Genomic DNA, 24,510 nt, shown 5'->3' with positions numbered 1-24,510 from the left:
GACACAGAAACAAGCTATCACACAGAGATGACAGAAATTATCCCTGTGAAGCCCACCCCAGCAGAAGAGCAAATCAGAAAGCATGCACCCTTCTGCAGTGTCAGAGGTTAATCTGCAGACTCGATGGGAGAAATAGCAACTTTCAAATTCTCTTTTTTTTGTTGTTGTTGTTTTTGTTAAAGGCATCTGAACCAAGGTAAGTACAATCTATTTCATGAAGCAATTAACTGCCTTTGAAAAAACGAGCTATATTTTTATATATGAAAAATAAGTGTTTTACTTTGAAACGTCTGAAGTCCATCTTGGAAATGTGCCTTTCATGGCTATACTGAAAGCTACTCTGGACTCAGGTAAACCTGAAAATTGTGAGATCACATGAAAAATAATATTATGGGTCAGGACACTGAGCAGATGAATGTTAACACAAAGGAAGCTATATTTGTTATCCTGTTCCCTTCACCTCCACCCTGAATGGGTTAGTCTCTATGTAAAATGGGGGTCACAGAGAAGACCAGCAAATTGTTGCCTAATAAAATGGCTTGCTACTAAAAACACAAAAATGAGCCAGGCATGGTGGTGCACAACTGTAATCCCAGCTTCTTGGGAGGATGGACCACAAGAATTGCTTGAACCCAGGAGGCAGAGGGTTGCAGTGGCCCAAGATTGCGCCACTGTTAAGTTTTCGGGTGGGGGGTTGGGGAAAAGGAGATGGGAAACAAAGAAGAAAAGACCACAAGGTCTGTCTGTGCTCTAAAACTCTGCTGCTCAAAGTATATGCATGGCTGTTAACAGTATGTGCCTATTTTAAGAAAAAAACCTGATAGCATTTAGAAACTTTATTACAATTTGACAGAGAAATTTCAAGTCTGTTCGATCTACTAATAAATGATTTGGAATTGTACATTGTATGTCATTTTCATTTTATTTTTCTAGATCATTTCTATTGTATTTTACAGAGATATCATCCGTGATGGATTGGACATTGGGGGAAATATGTCGTCACCATACACCATTTAGGAGGCACTCCAATTTGGCTGCATTCTAAAGGTTCAAGTCCAGGGTAGAAGAGAGGGGTGCTGCCAGGGCATGGGGTGGGGGTCTTTGCCTGTGCAGCATTTGTTAGGAAATCTTCCTCAAAAGCAGGGGAGGGAATGCAAAATAAAATTGCATGTCCTTGTTTTCAGAAACCACCACTTTAAAATTTCTTGGCATTTCTTATAGAACCCACCTACAGGATCCAACCTGAGGGCCAAGATTCCCTGCACACACAAGAATTATGGTCATTTGGTCAATTTCTCAATCTGGCTGAGAATAAGGCAGGCTCCTGTCTCAAAGCCTTTGACTTCATTGGTGGAAATTATTTGCAGAGCCTAATAGTGTCATTAACACTAAAATAAGGCAACAAAAAGTAATTCTCCATCTCTTCCCTCTCAGGCTTTATACTGCTAAGCCAGAAAGGAGCTGAATGACTACCTTTCCTGCATACTCTGCTGTCTGGGAAAGAGCAACTGGGGACTTAACACATTCAGGCTGCTGCCAAACAAACGTTGCACATGGCACATGCATGTCCAGATACAGACTTCTCTTTACGCTCTGGAGTTTCTAAGGGGCAGGCATCTGAAACAATATTCTAGTTATGTTCTGGAACAAGTTGCCTGTTGGTGCAAGCTTCAAAATAAATAAATACTTAAATGGCCAACCCTATGTATATTGTGAGCTGGGGAGGAAAATAAATCTACTGAAGACTCTTTTTTTTTTGAGATAGGGTCTCGCTCTGTCACCCAGGATGGAATGCAGTGGTACAATCTTAGCTCACTGCAGCTTCGATTGCCTGAGCTCTAGTGATCTTCCCACCTCAGCCTCCCAAGTAGCTGGGACTACAGGCACAAGCCACCACACCTGGCTAATTTTTTTTTATTTTTTGTAGAGACAGGATTTTACCACGTTGCCCAGGCTGGTCTTGAACTCCTGAGCTCAAGTGATCTACCTGCCTTGGCCTCCCAAAGCGTTAGGATTGCAGACGTGAGCCACCACACCCAACTCTGTTGAAGAATCTTTTTTTTTTTTTTTTTTTTTTTGAGATGGAGTCTCGCTCTGTTGCCCAGGCTGGAGTGCAGTGGCGCACTTCCAGGTTCATGCCATTCTTCTGCCTCAACTTCCTGAGTAGCTGGGACTACAGGTGCCCACCACCACGCCCGGCTAATTTTTTGTATTTTTAGTAGAGATGGGGTTTCACCGTGTTAGCCAGGATGATCTTCATCTCCTGACCTCGTGACCTGCCCGCCTCGGCCTCCCAAAGTGCTGGGATTACAGGAGTGAGCCACCGCACCCAGCCCTGTTGAAGAATCTTAAGGGCCAAATCTCCTAAGCCTAGGCCTACTGCTGTCAGCACCTCTGAGCCCTCCTTCATATGAGAATTACCAGGTCTCACAACACTTTCCCTCTCACCAGTGGGGAACGTCAACAAAGCTGTAAAAGACCCTCTAGGCTTACAACCCTCAAGCTGTGCAACTGGGCAGAAATCCTCAACTTCCATCCTCAGGGAAGATTCATATACACAGACAAGAGGCGTGAAAACTAAGATATGCTCAGCCTGAAATATACAAAAGCCTTTGGAATGTCTCCTTATAGACACTGGGTTATAGAAAAACCCAATTAAATCCACATAATTAGTCCACACACCTAGATGAGCCATAGGCAACCAACCAACCAGAGGAAAAGTCTGATGTAAACTCTGATAAGAGACTGTCCTCCTCATAACTGTACTATAAAGCAGTTTCTCCGTATTTATCCAATTAGAGTAGGAATACACATCTGAAAAATAAAGCTTTATGTATTTTTTTCATTGGGGAAAAAAAGTGATTACTGATAGGGAGTTTACAGTGAAAGATATTTAAATGGGCTTCAAATATATGAAAATGATCTTCAACGTTACCTATAAATAGGAGAAATATTTTTAAAATTGCAATAAGATACCATTTTTCACATGACAGATTAACAAAGATTAGTACTTTTTTTCCCAATTCATTAAATTTAATAAAATTTCAAAAACTCTCATGATTTTAAAGTGGAAGTAGATATTGTGTTTTTGTTTTTGTTTTTTTTGTTTTGTTTTGTTTTGTTTTGTTTAAGTTCCGGGATACATGTGCAGAATGTGCAGGTCCATTACATAGGCATACATATGCCATGGTGGTTTGCTGCACCCATTAACCTGTCATCTAGATTTTAAGCCCCGCATGCACTAGGTATTTATCCTAATGCTCTCCCTCCCCTTGCCCCTCACCCCGACAGGCCCCAGTGTGTGATGTTCCCCCTCCCTGTGTCCATGTGTTCTCACTGCTCAACTCCCATTTATGAGTAAGAACATGCAGTGTTTGGTTTTCTCTTCCTCTGTTCGCTTGCTAAGAATGATGGCTTCCAGCTTCATCCATGTCCTTGCAAAAGAAATGATCTCATTCCTTTTTAAGGCTGCAAACAAGTTTTATAACACATCATGTTGGTGAGGATCTGGTGAAATAAGCACTTTTGCGCACAGCTGGAAAGGGAGCAGACCACGACTCCCTTCAAGAATGAACCCCTAAAACCTCAGGCAGCTGATGAGGTGCTGTTGGGCAGGGAGATGGTCGCTTGCCTCTGTTGATTTCGGGTGCTTTCCTCTCTTTAGACAGTCTCACAAAGTGCTGGATGTAAGGGTCGTGCCAGTAGCCAATGCTTACTGCAAACCTGGAAGGGAGGAAAAAGGAGGCAGGTGAGTAGAGATGGAGTAGGTTCAGGCCAAGGTCCACTGCCAAGTTCCCAGGAACCAGGTCAAGGAACTCGACAAAAACCAACCATCCACCTCAAAAGGCCAAGTGCACGTTTAGTGCCCCGTTACACATGTGAAGACGCAGCCATCCGTTCATCTTTATGTTCACATTACACCACCTATCACATTGCCTACAGTGGGCCTTCTCACTCCCTTTCCTCATATTGCTAATTCACTTCCCAGGACCCTACATAGCAAATAACCTCACTTCATGCTTCATATAGAAGATGTGCAGCCATTTATTCACTCCGCAAACTCATGGCCACAGTTAGTTAATTCCACTAAATGAAAAGGCCTGTGCCCAGAGGAAGGGAGACTCAGAAACACTCGACAAACAGCATGAATTAACCCAAGTGTTTCTCCTGACTCTGTATTAGGTGCCGTCCTCTTACTCCCCTTAGAGAGGTCAGAGTAGGGAAACCAGGAACAAATGAACACAGCAAGCACCAACAAAACAATGTGGAAAATGCTACAGGAGCCTTAATTCTCTCTACCCAGTCTATACCACAAGGAGTTAAGGCTTCGTTTAGCACAGGAAGCCTTCCTGCAACCATGAGTAGAACCAGCTTTAGGATGACTGAGGAGTCATGAAAAGAACCTGGATCCCACAGGCCATGCTCAGCTGCTCTGGGTCTGTGGACTGCTCTACCTCTGAACATCAGTTTTGTGAGATAGTAAGTGTCTTCACCCTTTTAGCCAATGTGAGTCAGGCTTCTGTTACTTGCAGCCCAAAGCATCCTAGTGATACCCTGAGTAATACCCCCATTTCCTGTTGCCTGCTAAGTAAGGTGAAATTTAGGGTTTGGGTGTGTCATGTCTCCGAGCTTCTAGAAGCAGATCATATAGCTTTAAATCTACTACTAAGGCTCATCTCTGGCCTGACTACAGTAAGTGTTGAATTCTGCACAATCTCCAACCTCTTTCATCCACAGGCACCCAAAAAGAAGCACACGTTCAGCTGTTCCATGCAGCAACTCACCACAGAAACATGCAGAATATCCACTAATGGACACAATCTGTTACACAAGCCCAGACTGTCCAAGGAAAACAGCATACCCACACAGTTTTATAACAGCATACTTTAAAAATGTTTTCAGGCCGGGCGCGGTGGCTCACGCCTGTAATCCCAGCACTTTGGGAGGCCGAGGCGGGCGGATCACAAGGTCAGGAGATCGAGACCACGGTGAAACCCCGTCTCTACTAAAAAAAATACAAAAAATTAGCCGGGCGCGGTGGCGGGCGCCTGTAGTCCCAGCTACTCAGGAGGCTGAGGCAGGAGAATGGCGTAAACCCAGGAGGCAGAGCTTGCAGTGAGCCGAGATCGCGCCACTGCACTCCAGCCTGGGCGACAGAGCGAGACTCCGTCTCAAAAAAAAAAAAAAAAATGTTTTCAAACAGTCATGACCCATTAATACAATAAAATCAGTTTGTTTGTAAATCTGCATTTTTTTCGCCGGGCGCGGTGGCTCAAGCCTGTAATCCCAGCACTTTGGGAGGCCGAGACGGGCGGATCACGAGGTCAGGAGATCGAGACCATCCTGGCGAACACGGTGAAACCCCGTCTCTACTAAAAAAATACAAAAAATTAGCCGGGCGAGGTGGCGGGCGCCTGTAGTCCCAGCTACTGAGGAGGCTGAGGCAGGAGAATGGCGTAAACCCGGGAGGCGGAGCTTGCAGTGAGCTGATATCCGGCCACTGCACTCCAGCCCCGGCAACAGAGCGAGACTCCGTCTCAAAAAAAAAAAAAAAAAAAATCTGCATTTTTTTTAAATGTCCAACAAGTAAAATAAAAAATAGGATGCATTACATATAGTAAGGATTAAGACATTCGTGACACTTACTCCCGGCTTCAAGTGATTCTCCAACCTCCGCCTCCGAAGGTGCTGAGATTACAGGCGTGGGTCACCGTGCCCAGCCTACTTCTGTTTCAAGTGTGTGTTGAGGGTGTAAGTGCAATGAAAAACATATTTTCTCATTGTGGTTGGCAGTTTGGGAAACGCTGATTTCAAAGAAATCATATAGTGTCCTCTAGTGGTAAAAGCCACATCTGCAGTGGAAACAAGAATGATAGCCCAGCAACCCACAGATGAGAATACTCATCCCACAGTTTTAAGGATTGGAAGGGACCTTAGAAATGATCTCATCAACCCTAACATCCAGTGCAAGAACCAATGCAACAACAAGTCACTGCTTGACTACTTCCCCAAGGAAGGCACCCACCCCACTGCTAAGCAGCTCTGCTGAAAAGCTGATCAATTTGCCTCCCTCTGGAAGTCGTAACTTGTTGGACTCTTGGACAATGAAGAGCAGTTCTATCCTCTCACCTCTGGATTCGTCACAGTATTCAATACTGAGTTTAGTCAAGGAACATGTGGGTGTCTGCCAAGTGCTAGGCACTGGGGGTACAGCAGTAAACAAGGAGAGAAAGGAGAGAGACAGATAATTACAAGATGATGAGGAATGAAGGCTGTGACTCATAGAGGGGATGAAGGTGACAGGGGAAGGCCTCTCTCAGAAGGGGATGGCCGTGGCGAGCCCTGGAGAATGGAAGAGTCAGATGTCCAAAAGGCATTCCAGACAGGAGGAAGGGCAGGCAGAAAGGCTCGGGGAACACACCTGAGCCTCCAGTACAGAGAGGAGGCAGGGAGGCCGGAGGACAGCAAGAAACTGGAGAGGAGGCCAGAGGGAGAAGCAGGCTCAAGATGCAGGGCCTGGCGGGCATCTGGGACTGACCTCAAGAGCACCCTGTCCGTGGTCACAGTGGTGCACAGTGGTAGAGAGTGGTGAGATGCACGGGTCCATAACACAAACACACCCAGCCAGAAACTCCCACCGGCTCCCACCTCCTAGTGCCCCTAACACTTTCCTCCTCCCACTCTGCAAACCCAGGTGACTGCAATGGGTTTCCATGCACCCTAGGAAGAAGGATCTCACTGTCCAGCCTATCAGAGTGGCCAAGATGAAAAGATTTGCCACCCAGTGTCAGGCAGTGAGGAGGAGAGTGCTGTCGGGGGTTGCCGATGAGAGTTCTGAAGGGAGACAAGTAGCAAGTTTCAGGATGTACAGGACATCAGCTGGAGAGTAAGTGAATCAACTGCTGAACAAACTGGCAACAAAATTGTTATTATCATTTTTTTTTTTTTTTGAGACAGAGTTTTGCTCTTGTGGCCCAGGCTGGAGTGCAATGGCGTGATGTCAGCTCACTGCAACCTCCGCCTTCCAGTTTCAAGTGATTCTCCTGCCTCAGCCTTCCGAGTAGCTGGGATTACAGGTGCCTGCCACAACGCCTGGCTAATTTTTATATTTTTAGTAGAGATGGGGTTTCATCACCTTGGGCAGGCTGGTCTCGAACTCCTGATATCGTGATCCACCTGCCTCAGCCTCCCAAAGTGCTGGGATTACAGGCGTGAGCCATCACGCCCAGTCCAACAAAACTATTATTTAATCGAACTCTGGAGAGGGATAAGAAAGAGGGCACTCAAGCTGCCGGAATCTTAAACTGGCACAATCATACTGCAAGGCACTGTGATGACAAGTATAAAAGGCCTGAAACACATGCATACACAATGACCACACAATCCCATTTCTAGGACTTAATCCTAAGAAAATCATCAAGAATGGGCACAAAGATTTCTCTGCAGGAACACTGAACACGGAGTGACAGTATCAGGTGAACAAACCCCGTTGCAAAATTGTATGTATAAGATGTTCCCAATTTTGTTAGAGAATACATACACACACAAGGCTGCCCACAGCAGACACCAAAGTGCTAATACACTGTTATCTCTGCACCCTCCATGACACTGTGCATCCAGTTCTGCCTGTCCATTTCCATTACACGTCTCTGCTCCCAAAACCCAGAGAATATCACTTCTATTTGTATATCCTGATTTCACATTTAAAGCCAGACTCAAAGAATCAAACATCTCAGATTTGGAAAGACCTCAAAGATTTTCCCACTTTTCTTTCAATCCACCAATGCTTTCAGTTTCCATGACATTCACGTGCCACCTGTTCAATTTAGTGTGTCTTTAAATCACTTTTTAAAAATACCGAGGTCGGAGGTGCTGCCTAATATTTTCTGCTAACACAACACTGTAATAATTAGCTAACTACAAAAATGATAAACATCTGTGTAACACCTAAAATCATCTCTTTCCTCCCACGGGAAAGGCAGATCTGGTCCAACCACCTAATGCTTCATTCAAGAAGCATTTACTGACTGAGTCCTATCTCCACGAGCGTCAACTGGAGCGACGGGGCCTTCTTCTGAAAGGTGTGAAATCCCCTCCAACAGCCGTTTCCTCATCTGAGGCGTCAAAGAATGAAAAGGGGCCTCCCTGCTCACCTGGCCTATAAGGATCAAGCCTGGAGTCTCACTTCTTTCATCGACGGTCACCAAGTGCTTACTATGTGCCAGGCATTATTCCAAATGCTTGACAAAATATGAATACACACAAATAGGAACCCTCATAAGACCCTACAAGGCAGGCTCGGCTTTACAGATTGAAGTCAGTTATATCAGCTGTGGAACTTAATTCTATTAACATAGAGAACTGAAAGTTTAATGTAGGTGTTCAAACTTTCTCACCTGGATTTAAATCTGACCCCCCCCCATACACACTTGTTTTTTCCCCTCATAACACTTGAGTTGCTTAAATTATGTGTGTGTGTTTGTACACACCTGTACACATAAGTCATGTGTTGCTTCAAGATGAGGATACATTCTGAAAAAACGTGCTGTTAGGTAATTGTTGTGTAAATATCACAGAGTGCACTTACACAAAGCTAGATGGTACAGCCCACTACACACTCAGACTACAAGGTATAGCTAGTCCTCCTAGGCTACAAACCTCTATAGCACACTGTACTGAATAATGCATACAACCATAACACAATGATAAGTATCTAAACATAGCTAACTTAAAAAAGGTACCATATCTACGGATCACTTGAGGTCAGGAGTTCAAGACCAGCCTGGCCAACATGGTGAAACCCCGACTCTATTAAAAATACAAAAATCAGCTGGGTGTGGTGGCAGGCGCTTGTAATCCCAGCTACTCAGGAGGCTGAGGCATGAGAATCCCCTGAAACCAGGAGGCAGAGGTTGCAGTGAGCCAATATTGTGCCACCGCACTCCATCCTGGGTGGTAAGAGCAAAACTCTGTCTCAAAAAAAAAAGTACCATATCTCAACATAAACACAGAAAAGGTACAGTAAAAATACAGGATAAAACATAAAAAATGGGCCAGGTATGGTGGCTCACGCCTGTAATCCCAGCACTTTGGGAGACCGAGATGGACGGATCACCTGAGGTCAGGAATTCGAGAGCAGCCTAACCAATATGATGAAACCTTGTCTCTACTAAAAATACAAAAATTATCCGGGCATAGTGGCATGCATCTGTAATCCCAGTTACTTGGGAGGCTAAGACAGGAGAATCACTTGAACCCGGGAAGCAGAGGTTGCAGTGAGCTGAGATCGCACCATTGCACTCCAGCCTGGGAAACAAGAGTGAAACTCTGTCTCAAAAAAAAAAAAAAAAAAAGAAAAAGAAAAAGATAAAAAATGGTACCCCTATACAAGGCACTTGCCATGAATGGAGCTTGCAAGGCTGGAAGTTGCTGTGGATGAGTGAGTGACTGACTGGTGAGTGAACGTGAAGGCCTAGGATATTGCTTTACACTATTATAAGCTTTCAAAACAATGTACACTCAGGCTACACTAAACTTTTACAATTTTTCTTTCTCTAAGAAGTTAATCTTGGCTTACTGTAGTTTACTTAAATTTAAACTTTTTCAACTTTTTACTCTTTTATAATAACAGGTCTACCGTGTAGAGTTTCCTGAAAAGATACTGCTTTCCTGATGAAAGGAAATACACTCTTGAGAGGCAGATGTCCTTTCCTAGGATTCTTTCTTTTTCTTCTTCCCTCCTGGAGCAAAGCTGCTCAAATTGACTAAGAATACTCAGCAATTCCCTGGTAAAAACCTATCCTTACGTCTGCAAAACAAGCTGTGGGAATTGCATCTGACTCAATTTGCAACTAAAAGCCTTTGGAAGTCAACATTTTGAGCTATCAGATTGAAAGAAAGCAATTTAGGCCAAGCATAGTGGCTCACTCTTGTAATCCTAGCATTTTGGGGGGCCGAGGCGGGCAGATTACCTGAGGTCAGAAGTTCGAGACCAGCCTGGCCAACATGGTGAAACCCTGCCTCTACTAAAAATACAAAAATTTAGCTGCGCATGGTGGCTCATGCCTGTAATCCCAGCTACTCGGGAGGCTGAGGCAGGAGAATCACTTGAACCCAGGAGGCAGGTTGTGGTGAGCCGAGATTGCACCACTGCACTCCAGCCTGGGTGATAATAGCAAGACTCTGTCTCAAAAAAAAAAAAAAAGAAAGAAAGAAATTTAACAGGAAGTCAAGGATGAAACACACACTGCAATGTTAAAGTGTAAGTAAGAATTTAGTGTATAAGGCTGGGTGCAGTGGTTTACGCCCGTAATCCCAACACTTTGGGAGGCTGAGGCGGGTGAGTCACCCAAGGTCAGGAGTTCAAGACCAGCCTGGCCAACATGGCGAAACCCCATCTCTACTAAAAATACAAAAAATTAGCTGGGCATGGTGGTGCATGTCTGTAATTACAGCTTCTCAAGAGGCTGAGACAGGATAATCACTTGAACCTGGGAGGTGGAGGTTGCAGTGAGCCAATATTGCACCATTGCACTCCAGCCTAAGCAAAGAACGAGAATCTGTCGCAAAAAAAAACAAAAACAAAAAAAAAAAAACAATTTATATATAATACAAGTGTTGTCTCAAATCAATGGGGAAATACAGACCATTCAGTAGTTGGTATGGGGACAAATGGCTAATGATGTAGAATAAAATTAATACTACAACCTTACAACACACTAAAAAAGACAGATGAACAATCCAACCATAAAACCAAAGCCAGAAAAATGATAAAAGAAAAGTTACAATAATTGGAAATAGCCTAAGCATGGCCCCAAACTCACAACCTATAAAGGTAAAGATTGTCGGATTTTGTATCATAAAGATTTAGAACTTCTGAAGCGGGCACAGAGGCAAGCGCCTACATCCCAGCTACAAAGGAGACTGAGGCAGGAAGATCACCTGAGCCCAGGAATTTGAGACCAGCCTGGGCAACATAGCAAGATCCTGTCTCAAAATAAAGAAAAAAAGATTTACAATTTCTGAATTATGAAATGTACTGTACGAGTTGAACCAAGAGACAAGCATCAGCTTGACAGAAAATACTGCTACCAAAGCAAAGGCAAAGGATAACTATGCCTGAAATAAAAAGTTCTTACAAATCACTAAGAAAACCACAACCAAACAAGACACGACAAACAGTCCAACAGGAAATAACATGGACTGGAAGCAGTGGCTCGCACCTGTAATCCCAACACTTTGGGAGGTCAAGGAGGGCAGATCATTTGAGCCCAGGAGTTTAAGAGCAGTCTGGGCAACAAAGTGAGACTCCATCTCTATTGGAAAAAAACAAACAAACAAACATAGCCGGGCATGGTAGTGAATGCCTGTGATCCCAGCTACTCGGGAGGGTGAGGTGGAAGGATCACTTGAGCCACCAGGGAGGTCAAGGGTGCAGTGACCCAAGATGGTGCCACTGCTCTCCAGCCTGGGCGACAGAGTGAGACTGTCTCAAACAATAATAATAATCAGGAGAGAGGGTTCACATAAGAAATATCAATGACAGTGAACAGATTTTAAAAGCTCAGCCTCATGAGTGATTATAGGATAGAAATTAAAGAGACAGCCTATTTTTCTACCCAGCAGCTGGTAAACAATGAAAGAGACTGAGACTATTCAATAATTAGCATTGCATTCACCATGGGTAGGTACAACTGATATAATATCTTGCAAGAAGCATTTTGCAAAAACTTCTCCCTGGAAATCTATTTCACAAGAAAATTCACACACACGTGTAAAAATGCTGATCACACTATTTTCAGAGCAAAACCAGAGCCACCTAAATGATGAACAACAGAAGAGTGGCCAATGTATGAAACTGCAGAACACGGTGCAGCCATTAAAAACAATGAGGCAGATCTCTGTGAAATGACATGGACAATATGCTCCTATTTGGCCACTGATATGGTTTGGCTGTGTCCTCACCCAAAATCTCACCTTGAATTGTAATCCCCATAATCCCTACATGTCAAGGGCAGGACCAAGCGGAGGTAATCAGATCATGGGGGCTGTTTCTCCCATGCTGTTCTCACGATAGTGAGTTTCACGAGATCTGACGGTTTTACAAGCGACGGGCATTCCCCGTGCTTGCGCTCACTCCGTCCTGCTGCCCTCTGAAGAAGGTACCTGCTTCTCCTTTGCCTTCTGCCATGACTGTAAGTCTCCTGAGGCCTCCCCAGCAATGGGAACTGTGAGTCAATTAAACCTCTTTCCTTTATAAATTACCCAGTCTCGGCCGGGCGCGGTGGCTCAAGCCTGTAATCCCAGCACTTTGGGAGGCCGAGACGGGCGGATCACGAGGTCAGGAGATCGAGACCATCCTGGCGAACACAGTGAAACCCCGTCTCTACTAAAAAAATACAAAAAAACTAGCCGGGCGAGGCGGCGGGCGCCTGTAGTCCCAGCTACTCGGGAGGCTGAGGCAGGAGAATGGCGTAAACCCGGGGGGCGGAGCTTGCAGTGAGCTGAGATCCGGCCACTGCACTCCAGCCCGGGCGACAGAGCCAGACTCCGTCTCAAAAAAAAAATAAATAAAAATAAATAAATAAATAAATAAATAAATTACCCAGTCTCAGGTATTTCTTCCTAGCAGTATGAGAACAAACTAATACAGTCATTAAGGAAGAAAAAAAGAACTCACTTCTGTCATTAAAAATATTAATCTTTTAAGAGAAAAAATAATTTGAAATTTATATATATATATATATATATATATATATATATATATTTTTTTTTTTGGAGATGGAGTCTCACTCTGTCACCAGGCAGGAGTGCAGTGGTGTGATCTTGGCTCACTGCAACCTCCGACTCCTGGGTTCAAGCAATTCTGACTCAGCCTCCCAAGTAGCTGGAATTACAGGCTTCCACCACCACCCCCAGCTAATTTCTGTATTTTTAGTAGACACGGTTCACCATGTTGGCCGGGATGGTCTCAATCTCCTGACCTCGTGATCCGCCTGCCTCGGCCTTCCAAAGTGCTGGAATTACAGGCGTGAGCCACGGCACCCGGCCAAAACTGATATTCTTGATGTAAAAGTCATCAACTTCGGCAAACACATCCCAAAATTTAATCTGCTCCTTAAAAAAATGAAAACAAGGCCGAGTGTGTTGGCTCATGCCTATAACCCTAGCACTTTGGGAGGCCAAGGTGGGAGGATTACTTGAGGCCCAGGAGTTTGGGACCAGTCTAGGCAACAGGGCAAAACCCCGTCTCTACAAAAAAAAAAAACCAAACAAAATTCAGCCAGCCCTGGTGATGCACTCCTACAGTCTGAGCTACTCGGGACACTGAGTTGAGAGGATCACCTGAGCCCGGGGAGGTCAAGACTGCAGTAAGCTGTGAGTATACCAACCACTGCACTCCAGCCTGGGCCACAGAGTAAGACCTCATCTCAAAAAAACAAAAAGAAAACAAGGCCAGGCGCAGTGTCTCACACCTGTAATCCAAGCACTTTGGGAGGCCAAGGCAGGCGTATCACATGAGGTCAGGAGTTTAAGAACAGCCTGGCTACACGGTGAAACCCCTTCTCTACTAAAATACAAAAATTAGCCGGGTGTGGCGGCACATGCCTGTAATTCCAGCTTCTTGGGAGGCTGAGGCATGAGAATCACCTGAACCCAGGAAGCAGATGCTGCAGTGAGCGGAGATCACGCCATTGTACTCCAGCCTGGGTGACAGAACGAGACTCTGTCTCAAAAAAAAAAAAAAAAAGGTAAATAAAAAAAAAAAAGAAATCAAACACCATAAAATTTCACTTTATTGATGGACTTTTTTTTTTTTCTTTTTTTGAGACAGGGTCTCACTCTGTCACCCAGGCTGGAGTGCACTGGCACGATCTTGGCTCACTGCAACCTTACCTCCTAGGTTCAAGCAATTCTCCTGCCTCAGCCTCCCAAGTAGCTGGGATTACAAGCGCCCGCCGCCACACCCAGTTAATTTTTTATATTTTTAGTAGAGACGGGATTTCACCATGTTAGCCAGGATGATCTCCATCTCCTGACCTCATGATCTGCCTGCCTCGGCCTCCCAAAGTGCTGGGATTACAGGTGTGAGCCACTGCACCCAGCCTGATAGACAAGTTTTACGGCTAATTCATGTTTAACAGAATGTTCTAGTTCTGAAGTGGCATGTCTTCTCTGGGGATGGAAAGCAGCACCTGCCTTGAAAATATTTCAGATCACAATCTCAACCTTACTCTCTGGGGCACAGCTAAGAAGATGCCATCAGGATGCCGGAAAGGCCCTGGGCTAAGCCGTGAGGAAAAACTTGGCTTTGTGGAGAGACCCTGTGACCTGCTAAAGGGGAGAACATTTTTCCATGCAGTTGAAAATGAGATTAAGTTCTGTAACTTTCACAATGAAATTTCAGCCTTATAAGCCCTGGTCTGCTTCCTAGAACACACAGACCACTAAAAGTCAGTAAAACAGAAAACCAGAATGTTAAGACCTCATCAGGAAACACAATCTTGAACATGTGCACTCAGTTCCTGTCACTGTGGCCAGCTGACAAATACAGCTCACGTGGCGCAAAGGTAGGAATGATCTGTGCTCAGTTCGCGTCTATTCCAGTGGCAGAACACTAGGCACTTTCTAAACTACAACTGGGCCGACGACCACCAAGAAGATGAACAGGGTGTTATAGAACATTTAACAGAAGCTAGATCTTGTCTGCGGGTGTCAGAGAGGCCTCCTGGAGTGAGCCACATTTGAGCTAAGCCAAAAGCCTTGGAGTCATATTGGATCCCTCAGTCTCACCCCATATCCACTCTGCCAGAACATTCTATCAACTCCACCTTCAAAATGCGCCCAGAATCTGATACATTCTCAGCACCTCCATCACCACTATCCTGATCCAAGCACCAGCCTGTCTCACAGGGGACACCCCTATAGCCAACTAACTGATCCTGCCTCCGTCCTTGCCCCTGCAGTCTCCTCCTAACAGAGGCAGAAGCAATGCTGTTAAAACCAAGTCAGGCCACCTCGCTCTTCAGTTCCAAATGCTCCAACAGCTCCCATCCCACTGAGAGGAAAAGTCGGGTCCTTACGAGAGCCTCCCTCGTGTGACCTGCAGCATCTGCCCCCACCTCCTGTGCCCATGCTGTCCCAGATCCATTCTGCCCTCCTCCCCATCCCTCATCCTGGTCTTGTTGCTCCTGGAACAGGTCAGGCCGGCTCCTGCCTCAGGGCATTTCTACTCTCCTGCTTCTCTCTGCTGGATACTGCTTCCCCAGACACCCACAGGGCTCACCCCCTGCCCCCTGCAAGCCTTTCCTCTGCACTGACCTCAGTGAGGCCTTCCCTGGCCACTCCATCTCAGATGACAATGCCTTCCAACACACCCACTGCATCTCCCACCATCTTACATGCCACATATTGTGCTCATTTGTTTCCTGGCTATGCCCCACCCACTCCCACTCCAGGAACAATGCTCCACAAGAGCTGCATCCTGTGTTTGGCTCACTTCTGCACTGGCAGGGTGGAGGACAGCACCTCCACAACCGGAGCAGGTGCTCAACAAAGAATGTGGAGCGAATGCACTAACCTAGCAGATAATGTGGAACTAAACAGGCAAGGGAGGGTGGAGGAAGCATTCCAGGCAGAGGGAATGGCATGCTCCAGGGCCCCGAGGATGGAAGAAACAGGGCACATTAGATGAACTGAAGGGATGGCGGTGACGGAGGAGGGAAGTGTGGTATGAAGTGAGGCTGGGGAAGTACAGAGAGCAGGCCGGGGCCTGTAGCCCACGTAAGAAATGTTGGTCTTTTTCTAATGGCAACAGGAGGCCATTAAGCTAGGGAGTGACACGATCAAATGGATCAAATGGGCCTTTTACAAACCTCTGGCTTCAGTGTGAGATACAGATTTGGGGGAAGTAAGAGTGATTGGGGGAGCCCATTTGGGAGACTAGTACCATAGTTCAGATCACAGACGACAGAAACAGAGGTTGAGGAAAGTTGATTCCTTTCCTTACTTAGCCAAATAATTCCCTCATCCCCTAAATACTTAGTAGATAAAAGTTAACAGGTCTGGGTGACTGATTGCATAAGAGGGAAAGTAAAAGGGCAGTTCCAAGACAATGCCAATTTTTTTTTTCTTTTTTTTTTTGAGACGGAGTCTCCCTCTGTCGCCCAGGCTGGAGTGCAGTAGCACGATCCCAGTACGCTACAACCTCTACTTCCCTGGTTCAAGCGATTCTCCTGCCTCAGCCTCCCAACAGCTGGGATTACAGGCGCACACCACCATGCCCAGCTAATTTTTGTATTTTTAGAAGAGATGGGGTTTCACCATGTTGGCCAGGTTGGTCTCAAACTCCTGACCTCAGGTATCCACCCGTCTCGGCTCCAAAAGTGCTGTGATTACAGGTGTAGGCCACCACACCTGGCCTTAACTTGTGAACTGAATAAACCATGGCACCATTCACTGAGTTGCAGGTTGGGAATGGCAGGAGCTGATATGAAGCAGTTTTGGAAATAGTGAACTGGAGATAATACTGAGACATCCAAGTGGAGATTTCCAGCTGGCGGCCTATCAGGTTAGAGTGAGCAGATCGTGAAAAGGTACAGTATGTATGTCATGCAACAAAGTGCAGATGTTTACCTTGCAGCTGATGGGGAATCAAAAGGTTTTTAGGTGAGTGACAGAGTAAGATTTGCGATCCTGACAATCACCCTGGCCAGCAGGTAAGAGCGCATTGCAACAGATCAGGTGAGTGCGGAGAGCCCAAGCAAGGACTATGGTTGTGGAAAAGAGAGGAAGATGTCCCTTTTGTCACCGACCCCTCTCCCACACAGCTGCCTGGAATTTTCCTAAAATACAAACCAAGATCACACCAGTTCCCCACTCAAAATCCCTTCGAATAAAACCCATACTCCTTGGGACCTTCCATGATTCACTGTCTGAACAGCTTTCTAAATTCTAACGTGCTACCCACTCCCTACTCTCTGTCAAGTTCACCTAATATACCACTCTACTCCAGTCTCCATGCCTTTGCTCCTGCTACTACTGTCTTCTGCCTGGCAAACCCCAGTTTCCGGTTTATCTCTTTGTTTTTTGAGACAGGATCTCATTTTGTCACCCAGGCTGCAGTGCAGTGGCGCAATCTCAGCTCACTGCAGCCTCGACCTCCTAGGCTCAAGTGATCTCCCACACCAGCCCCAAAGCAGATGGGACTACTGGCATGCACCGCGACACCAGTTAATTTTTTCTATTTTTTTTTTTTTTGTAGAGAGGAGGTTTCCCCATGTTGCCCAGGCTGCTCTTGAACTCCTGAGCTCAAGTGATCCGCCACCTTGGCTTCTCCAAGTGCTAGGATTACCAGTTTCTCTCTTTAACACCTCCTCCACTGCAGAAAAGAGAAGAGTGGCACTGACCTCGAGGAGCTGGCCTGGTGCTGCGAGCCAGGCCCTAATGTTGTTAGAAGCTGACTGGCACCCACAGGAAGGCCATGCTGTTCTCCTGTTGGACATAAACAACCACGCAGACCACCCACACAAGGGCACTCTGCATCACTGATGACAGGAGACGAAACGAGACCACCTCATCATTTTGTCTAAGCAGAGAAAAATCAAGGTCACTGTGCCACCCACGGAATACCAGACATTTCTTTCTCCCAGCTGATAGAAGTGACTGCGGCTTCTTCACATGTTACAGCTTTAGCCTTACTCCAGCCAAATCTCCTTCCAGAAAAGAGAGAGCTACTGGATAGAATTTTCCCACCTCCTTTCAGTACTCAATACAGAGAAAATCCGACCTTCCCCCAAATCGCCCAGCCAAAGCCCAGATCCTAAATGTCTAACACCCTCTTACTGATGGGACCCACAGTTTCTCATGGTGTGAGTTTTCCCTCCTTGCAATAAGTAATAACCCCAGCTTGCTTAACTACAGGTGTGTTTCTGGTGGTCTTTACTGGAGGAATTCACAACTGTAAAAGTAAGAAAGGATGATTAAGTTTCTTGGGGGGGGGGGGAAGGCCGGGCGCGGTGGCTCATGCCTGTAATCGCAGCACTTCGGGAGGCTGAGGCAGGTGGATCACCTAAGGTTAAGAGTTCGAGACCAGCCTGACCAACATGGTGAAACCCCTTCTCTACTAAAAATACAAAAACTAGCTGGGCGTGGTGGCGTGTGCCTGTAGTCCCAGCTACTCGGGAGGCTGAGGCAGGAGAATCGCTTGAACCCAGGAGGGAGAGGTTGCAGTGAGCCAAGATCATGCCACTGCACTCCAGCCTGGGCAACAAGAGCCAAACTCCCTCTCAAAACAAAATTTAAAAAGTTACTTGGGGGAAGTTAAGGGAGTCTCATTCTGAGGGCTCCCATTTTCTATGCTGAGCAATAGCTGATATTATCTTGAGAATAAAAAAGGGGTGGGGTAAATCAGAAGTCTGAAGAAAGTGAAAAACGTCTCAATTAAGTATCTGGAGAAAGGGAGAGTGAGTTGATCTGAGAAACAAACTAGGATAGTCAGGTTCTGTTAAGGGCACAGGTGCGGCTGGCTGACATGATTGTAGTGGCACCAAGCCACCCTACTGTGTGATTTCTAGCACCTGTATTCAAGGCAAAAATGGATAGTTTGGTTAAACCAGCATTTTGGGTCTACTAAGACCAAAGGACAAGGAAGATAAATGCACTGTCAACAGAATTACTGAGGGATGAAGGATGAACCCTAAGTAATCAATTAAGAGGTAACAGCAGAGGGAACATCTAAAAGATAGAGAAAACCACTGAGGTGCTAAGAAGAAATGGGCACAGCATGGGAAACAGAAAATAACTGGTCAAGCAACTTGGAAAAAGGGGTCAGGGCTGTAGAGTGTTGCACTCTCATCTGTGAGGCAGTGCAGGATCAGGATAAAAGCACAGGGTATCACGGTGGGAAAGGGAGACAGAATCAGATAGGAAGAGGTGATTACTACAAACCAGGTGTTCAAGAAATTGAGTGCCCCATGCATAGGCTCCATGTGGATGCTGAGGTCACCTAAGGTGAAGTCATGAACTGAGGTAGAAGACACTGTGGGCCAAGCACCCCAGTCTTCCATGAATGAGGTGAATGACCACAAGAAGGTGAACAACAGCAACCAGGAGGACTCCAGCTGGGCAGGAAGGATCTCCATGGAATGAGAGGGGGGACACACACAGGAGGACACAAAGCTCAAACCCCTAATCCTGAGATACACAGGGGACGAGAAGAATGAGGAGCCACAGGAGAGGGCTTCAAGATGGGATATTCCTGGGGAAGGGTCAGGATGAAGGCAAAAGGAGGGAGGGAATGGCTAAGGAGTGGCTAACAAAACAGAAGCTGATGTTGATTATCGGGTGGTAACTGCAGAGGACACAGTAAGGGGTTGGTGGAATGGCTGGGTCATAGGTAAACAAAAGAGGGAGAACAGACTCAGTGGCATAGCATGATAGACATCATAAGGAAAGCAGAGAAGGGAAGGGAAGGAGAGTGCATGAAAAGAGCTCAATTGATACCTACTGAGTCAAATGGAATTAGTGTAAACCTAATATATCCAACCAGAAAATTTCTGATACCACAAGTCCAGGATCATAATGATGATAACGGTTTGACGACCATGAGGGGTGGTGATGACAGTAACTACCAATTCTGAACACCTCCAGTATGCCAAGCACTGTTCAAACACTCCACATTTCACCTGCACAGCAATCCTCTGAGACAGGTAACATCCTCCTTATCCCCAGAAGGGCTCTGTACCAAAGGAGGAAGAAAACTAAACAGAAGTAAAAGATTTATAGGTGCCCCAGAAGGCTGACTGGCTTTTTATTTTATAGCTACAACTCACTCAGGGCAGCAGGAACCACCCTAACTCATAGCTCCTGCAAATTCGGCAACTATAAACAGTATTCAGCCTGGAGGGAAATCAAAACTAGCAATAATAATTTACTGAGGGCTTCACTTTGTGTCAGATCCTCTGCATCGATAATCTCATTTAATCCTGACACCCATAAAGGTTACCTTTATTATCACTGTTTTAAAAATGAAAAGACTAGGCTGGGCGGGGTGGCTCATGCCTGTAATCCCAGCACTTTGGGAGGACAAGGCAAGCGGATCACTTGAGGTCAGGAATTCGAGACTAGCCTGGCCAACGTGGTGAAGCCCTGTCTCCACTAAAAATGCAAAAATTACCCGGGCATGGTGGTGTGTGCCTGTGATCCCAGCTACTTGGGAGGCTGAGGCAGGAGAATCACTTGAACCCGGCAGGTGGAAGTTACAGCGAGCCAAGACAGCTGTGGCCAATAGCAAGTGAAAACCACAGAAGAAAAAAGGCTGAGTATAATCCACTCGAATTCACAAATTTCACAAGGGACTGCCTCTAAGACTTTAATACTTGTGTATTTATTGATTTAATCAATCACCACTTACACAGACTACATGCCAGACACTGCTCCAACTGCTCTACTAATATTAAATATCATTTTTGTCCACGCCCACCTATGATGCATTATTATAGTCCCCATTTTACAGATCAGGAAACTGAGCCACAGAAAGGTTTAGTAATTTCCCCGACTTTATACTGCCAGTAAGTGGCAAAGCTCAGTTTGACAGAGTCTAGCTCCAGAATCCATGCTCTGAGAGTTTAGTCCCCAAGAACCCATAAAAAGTGCACGGTTTAAACCAACACACTGGTTTTCCCCACTCTACAATCACTATGTGGCCTCAGCCTCCTTCTCCCACCTTAAAAGCATTTTTTGAGCTCCTCTAACAGTTCACATTCCTCTGAACACTCTCTTACAACTTTCCTATTTTTCAAGCCTTTTCTTCTCACTTTTTTCTTTTCTTTTTTTTTTTTTTTTTTGAGACGTAGTCTCACACTCTCACCCAGGTTGGAGGGCAATGGCGTGATCTTGGCTTACTGCAACCTCTGCCTCCCGGGTTTAAACGATTCTCCTGCCTCAGCCTCCCGAGTAGCTGGGATTATAGGTGCCCGCCACCATGCCCAGCTAATGTTTGTATTTTTAGTAGAGACGGGGGTTTCACCATGTTGGCCAGGCTGGTCTCGAACTCCTGACCTCATGATCTGCCCATCTCGGCCTCCCAAAGTGCTGGGATTACAGGCATGAACCACCGTGCCCGAACTCTTCTCATCTTAAACATCATTAACAAAATTACAACTCTAATGGCACTGCTGTATTTGTCAGCACTCAACACAAAAAAATCATAATTATGTATTTCATAAGTAATTATTAGCTTCCTGTCTCTCTTTTCCAACTAAGCTGTGAGTTCCAGTATGTCTGACACCATATCTGTCTTGTTCTTGATGTATTTCCACCACTGAACTTCTACTAAGCAGCCCAAAGTAAGGGCCTAGCACAAAGCTCTCGAAAATTTTTGTTGAATGAAAGAATAAATGGTGGACACTCAAGTCTCATGTTTTCTCTTTATCTGACATGTACCTCTGCTGGCTACGCCCCCATCTCCACCACCACACCCTTAATAGTGGAGACTTAGTGTGCTACTGGCTCTGCAAGGAGATATTACCTGGCCCTGGGCGGGTTATTTCCCCTCGTCGTCCTGAGTTTCAGGTGCACAACAGGGATCATGCCAACCCCCTAAAGAATGCAACCTACAAAAGAGAGAGAACCTACATCTCTCATCCTCGTAACCCACCGAGGCTGGAGCTAGTATGTGCTTCATGTTGTCTTTCCAGCAGGGTTTAGCTCCCAGAAGCCCAAGGCCTCGTCTGCCTAGTTCAGGGGCCTGCTCCCATCGACGGTACCCAGGCTTGCCCTCTGCCTGGCTCACAGCAAAAGCTCAGAAACGATTCATTAAATACATGAAGCCCTGCTCCGTGCACTTCACAGGTGGGAAGCGAGGGTCGTGCGAGGCGGGGGCTGCATCCCTGCCAGCCTCGAGCGTATTCAGACGCAGGCCCGCCTCCCACCTAGGCCCGCGCCCCAGATGCCGGCCCCGAACCCCGCGCCCGACAGGCACCTCTTGCACAGGGAAGCATCTTCGCAGGTGCCGCGCACGCCCTCGTCGTCCGCGTCGCAGCTCGAGGCGGAAGAGCAGGAGGTAATAGAGGACTCCCTCTGCCTAGTGGCCATGGGCGTGGAGGTTCCGGGGAGCTGTGTCCGCCAGGGACATGGAAGCGGGGTCGACCGGCGGTGGGGGACGGCGCTAGTCACAGGCAGAAAGCAAAAGACGGGAAGGCTCCACCTGGCTCAGCTGGCGCGGCTCAGTGACGCCGCCCACGCCGGCTGCCCCAGCAACCTCTCCGCTTATTGGTTCCTCTTCCGAGTCGCTCATTGAACAATTATCCTGCCCTCGCAGCCTACGAAGTTGCTCATTGGATAATTATTTTGGCACCGCCTACATAACCCGGAAATTTGACGATAGGAAAAAGAAACTAAACAGTAGAAGAGTATCGCAATCCTTTCTGGGAAGTGTAGTCTTACGTGCCTGGAGAAGTCGTCCGGTTTCTGCTGGCTGGTCACGAAATTTTATAGCTGTAATTAATTAACTCAGGGCGGAACAGCTAGCAGAATCCTCAGCGTTCGGGCAAAGGGCAGAGAATCCAACTAGAAGCAACAAGTATAAGTTGTTACGTTCAGTCCGGGCTCAGTGTCATTCAATTTTACAAAATTTTGTTGTGTGCTGACTCTGCCAGCGACTGTGCTGAGGGCTTTGCACCCAAAATTGCCTTTGAAATGTAGTGAGGGGGGCGGGCGTGGTGGTTTACTCCTGTAATCCCAGCACTGTGGGAGGCCGAGGCGGACGGATCACCTGAGGTCAGGAGTTCGAGAGCAGCCTGGCCAACATGGTGAAACACCGTCGTTACTAAAAGTACAAAAATTAGCCGGGCGTGGTGGTGGCCGCCTTAGTCCTGGCTACTCAGGAGGCTGAGGCAGGAGAATCGCTTGAACCCGGGAGGCGGAGGTTGCAGTGATCTGAGATGGCGCCACGGCATTCCATCCTGAGGGACAGAGCAAGACTCCATCTCAAAAGAAAAAGAAAGAAAGAAAAGAAATGTAGTGAGGGAAGTAGTGTGTGGAAAAGTAATGCAATAGGAAGCTATGTAGCAGTGATAATAAATGACCTAGAGCTACCAGGTAGCAGCATCAAGGGCTGAATCTCAGAAACACGATGTTCAGTGAAAGAAGGAAGTCTAACAACACTTTGTAAAGTTCAAACCAACTAATGTTGTTTAGAGAAACATACACATACGGTAAAATACTGTACAGAAAAGGGCAAGACGAGGAAAATTTTTTAAAAACAGAATCAGGATATTGGTGACCTTTAGGGAGCCGAGAGGGTAGCACACAAGAGGGGAGGGAGAGGCAGGGAAGGAGCACAGAGACACATCCTGAGTTTCTCACGTGGGAGTGGGTTCACGTGTGTCTGTTTCGTTATGATGCATATTCAAGATGTTCTGGATTTATTTTGTACTAAATCCAGTACAAAATATATGTATAAATTCAAGATGTACTGGGGAAGTCGCCTGGTTTCTTGCTGGTCATGAAATTTTATAGCTATAATTAATCCAGGGCAGAAGAGCTAGCAGAATCCTCAGTGTTCAGGCGATGGGCAGATAATCCAGCCAGAAGCAACACTTGTAAATTGTATATGTATAATGTATGTTTAATATACATTATAAATTGAAAATGTGTTTGTATATTCCATTTTGTTATCTGTCAGTTGTTGGAAGCAGGGAACAGACATACTTTAAGAACTTTGAATTGCACTCATTTTTTTAAAAAGGAAAATAAACAACAGAAACCCAGAATACACACCTTGGGGTGAGGTCAAATATCAAATGCTAGCTCAGTATTCTAATGGAGGAACAATATTTCATTGATAGCCACAGTAGAAACGACAGAGGGGAATGGCTAAGGTTGGAGAGCTTTGCCAGGGGGAGTGCTAATGGGATAAAACACACCATTTTCTTGGAGTGGTCCTTTGCCAAAAGGTTAATACAAACTATTGCACAAGCATCGTCTCCCAGCTTAGCAGTGTCCACATTCCATGGGTGTTAGTGGATAGTAAGTGTTAACAGCAAGTACTATACGGTGTTAATCCCATAGTTCTGGACTGTGAGATTGAGGGTGACTGGAAGAAGGCAGAGGCAGATGGGTTCATACACTTTTGTTGTTGGACGAGCCTTTGATTCAAAATAGCTGGTGATTCAGAGGAATTTGGTTATCTCAAAGTCTTTTTCCAGCTAACCTCCAGGGCTACCTCATTCCATGTAAGTTCCTGGTTGAGGGTCTGAAAGTTTATGACAGAGGGGAGTCCGGAGATTGCAAGCTTAGCCATCTCAGGCTAAATGATACCTTAATGCATGAGACAATGCTGGGGTAGTCTTTGAACCATATCCCAGCCAGAGAAAGTTCACTGCCAACTAGACTGCATCTTTTGACAAAGTCAAGAGAAGAGTCATGGAAGTGTAAAAGCTCTTTGGACATTAATATTTGTGGGCCAAAAGTTAGGCATTCACCATGGAAGTTCTCCCCAAAAGGCTA

The 24,510-nt window shown here is 46.0% G+C and overlaps 1 protein-coding gene and 1 long non-coding RNA gene across 15 annotated transcripts in view; one reads left to right on the top strand and one right to left on the bottom strand.

Moving 5' to 3' along the window:
* The window catches only part of LCMT1 (leucine carboxyl methyltransferase 1), an 80,030-nt gene extending 57,779 nt beyond the window's left edge, over positions 1–22,251 (bottom strand). For 11 of the 14 annotated variants that reach the window (XR_013410855.1, XR_013410853.1, XR_003725283.2 and 8 more), the window contains exons 1-2: positions 21,983–22,234; positions 3,632–3,723 (exon numbers count right to left, since the gene is read on the bottom strand). Coding sequence is in view for 9 of the 14 variants with exons in the window: in XM_077983644.1 (XP_077839770.1) it covers positions 3,632–3,723; positions 21,983–22,095 (205 nt within the window). In the remaining 5 variants the exon portion in view is untranslated. 14 annotated transcript variants of the gene reach the window in all.
* LOC144338140 (uncharacterized) lies at positions 148–16,398 on the top strand. Its single transcript, XR_013411986.1, has 2 exons — positions 148–2,218; positions 16,307–16,398. It is a non-coding gene; the product is annotated as an uncharacterized LOC144338140 (long non-coding RNA).
* Positions 22,252–24,510: the final 2,259 nt, after the last annotated feature.

The sequence above is a fragment of the Macaca mulatta genome, chromosome 20 (assembly GCF_049350105.2).
Source record: "Macaca mulatta isolate MMU2019108-1 chromosome 20, T2T-MMU8v2.0, whole genome shotgun sequence".
Lineage (NCBI taxonomy): Eukaryota > Metazoa > Chordata > Mammalia > Primates > Cercopithecidae > Macaca > Macaca mulatta.
This window is presented reverse-complemented; position numbering and strand designations above follow the sequence as displayed.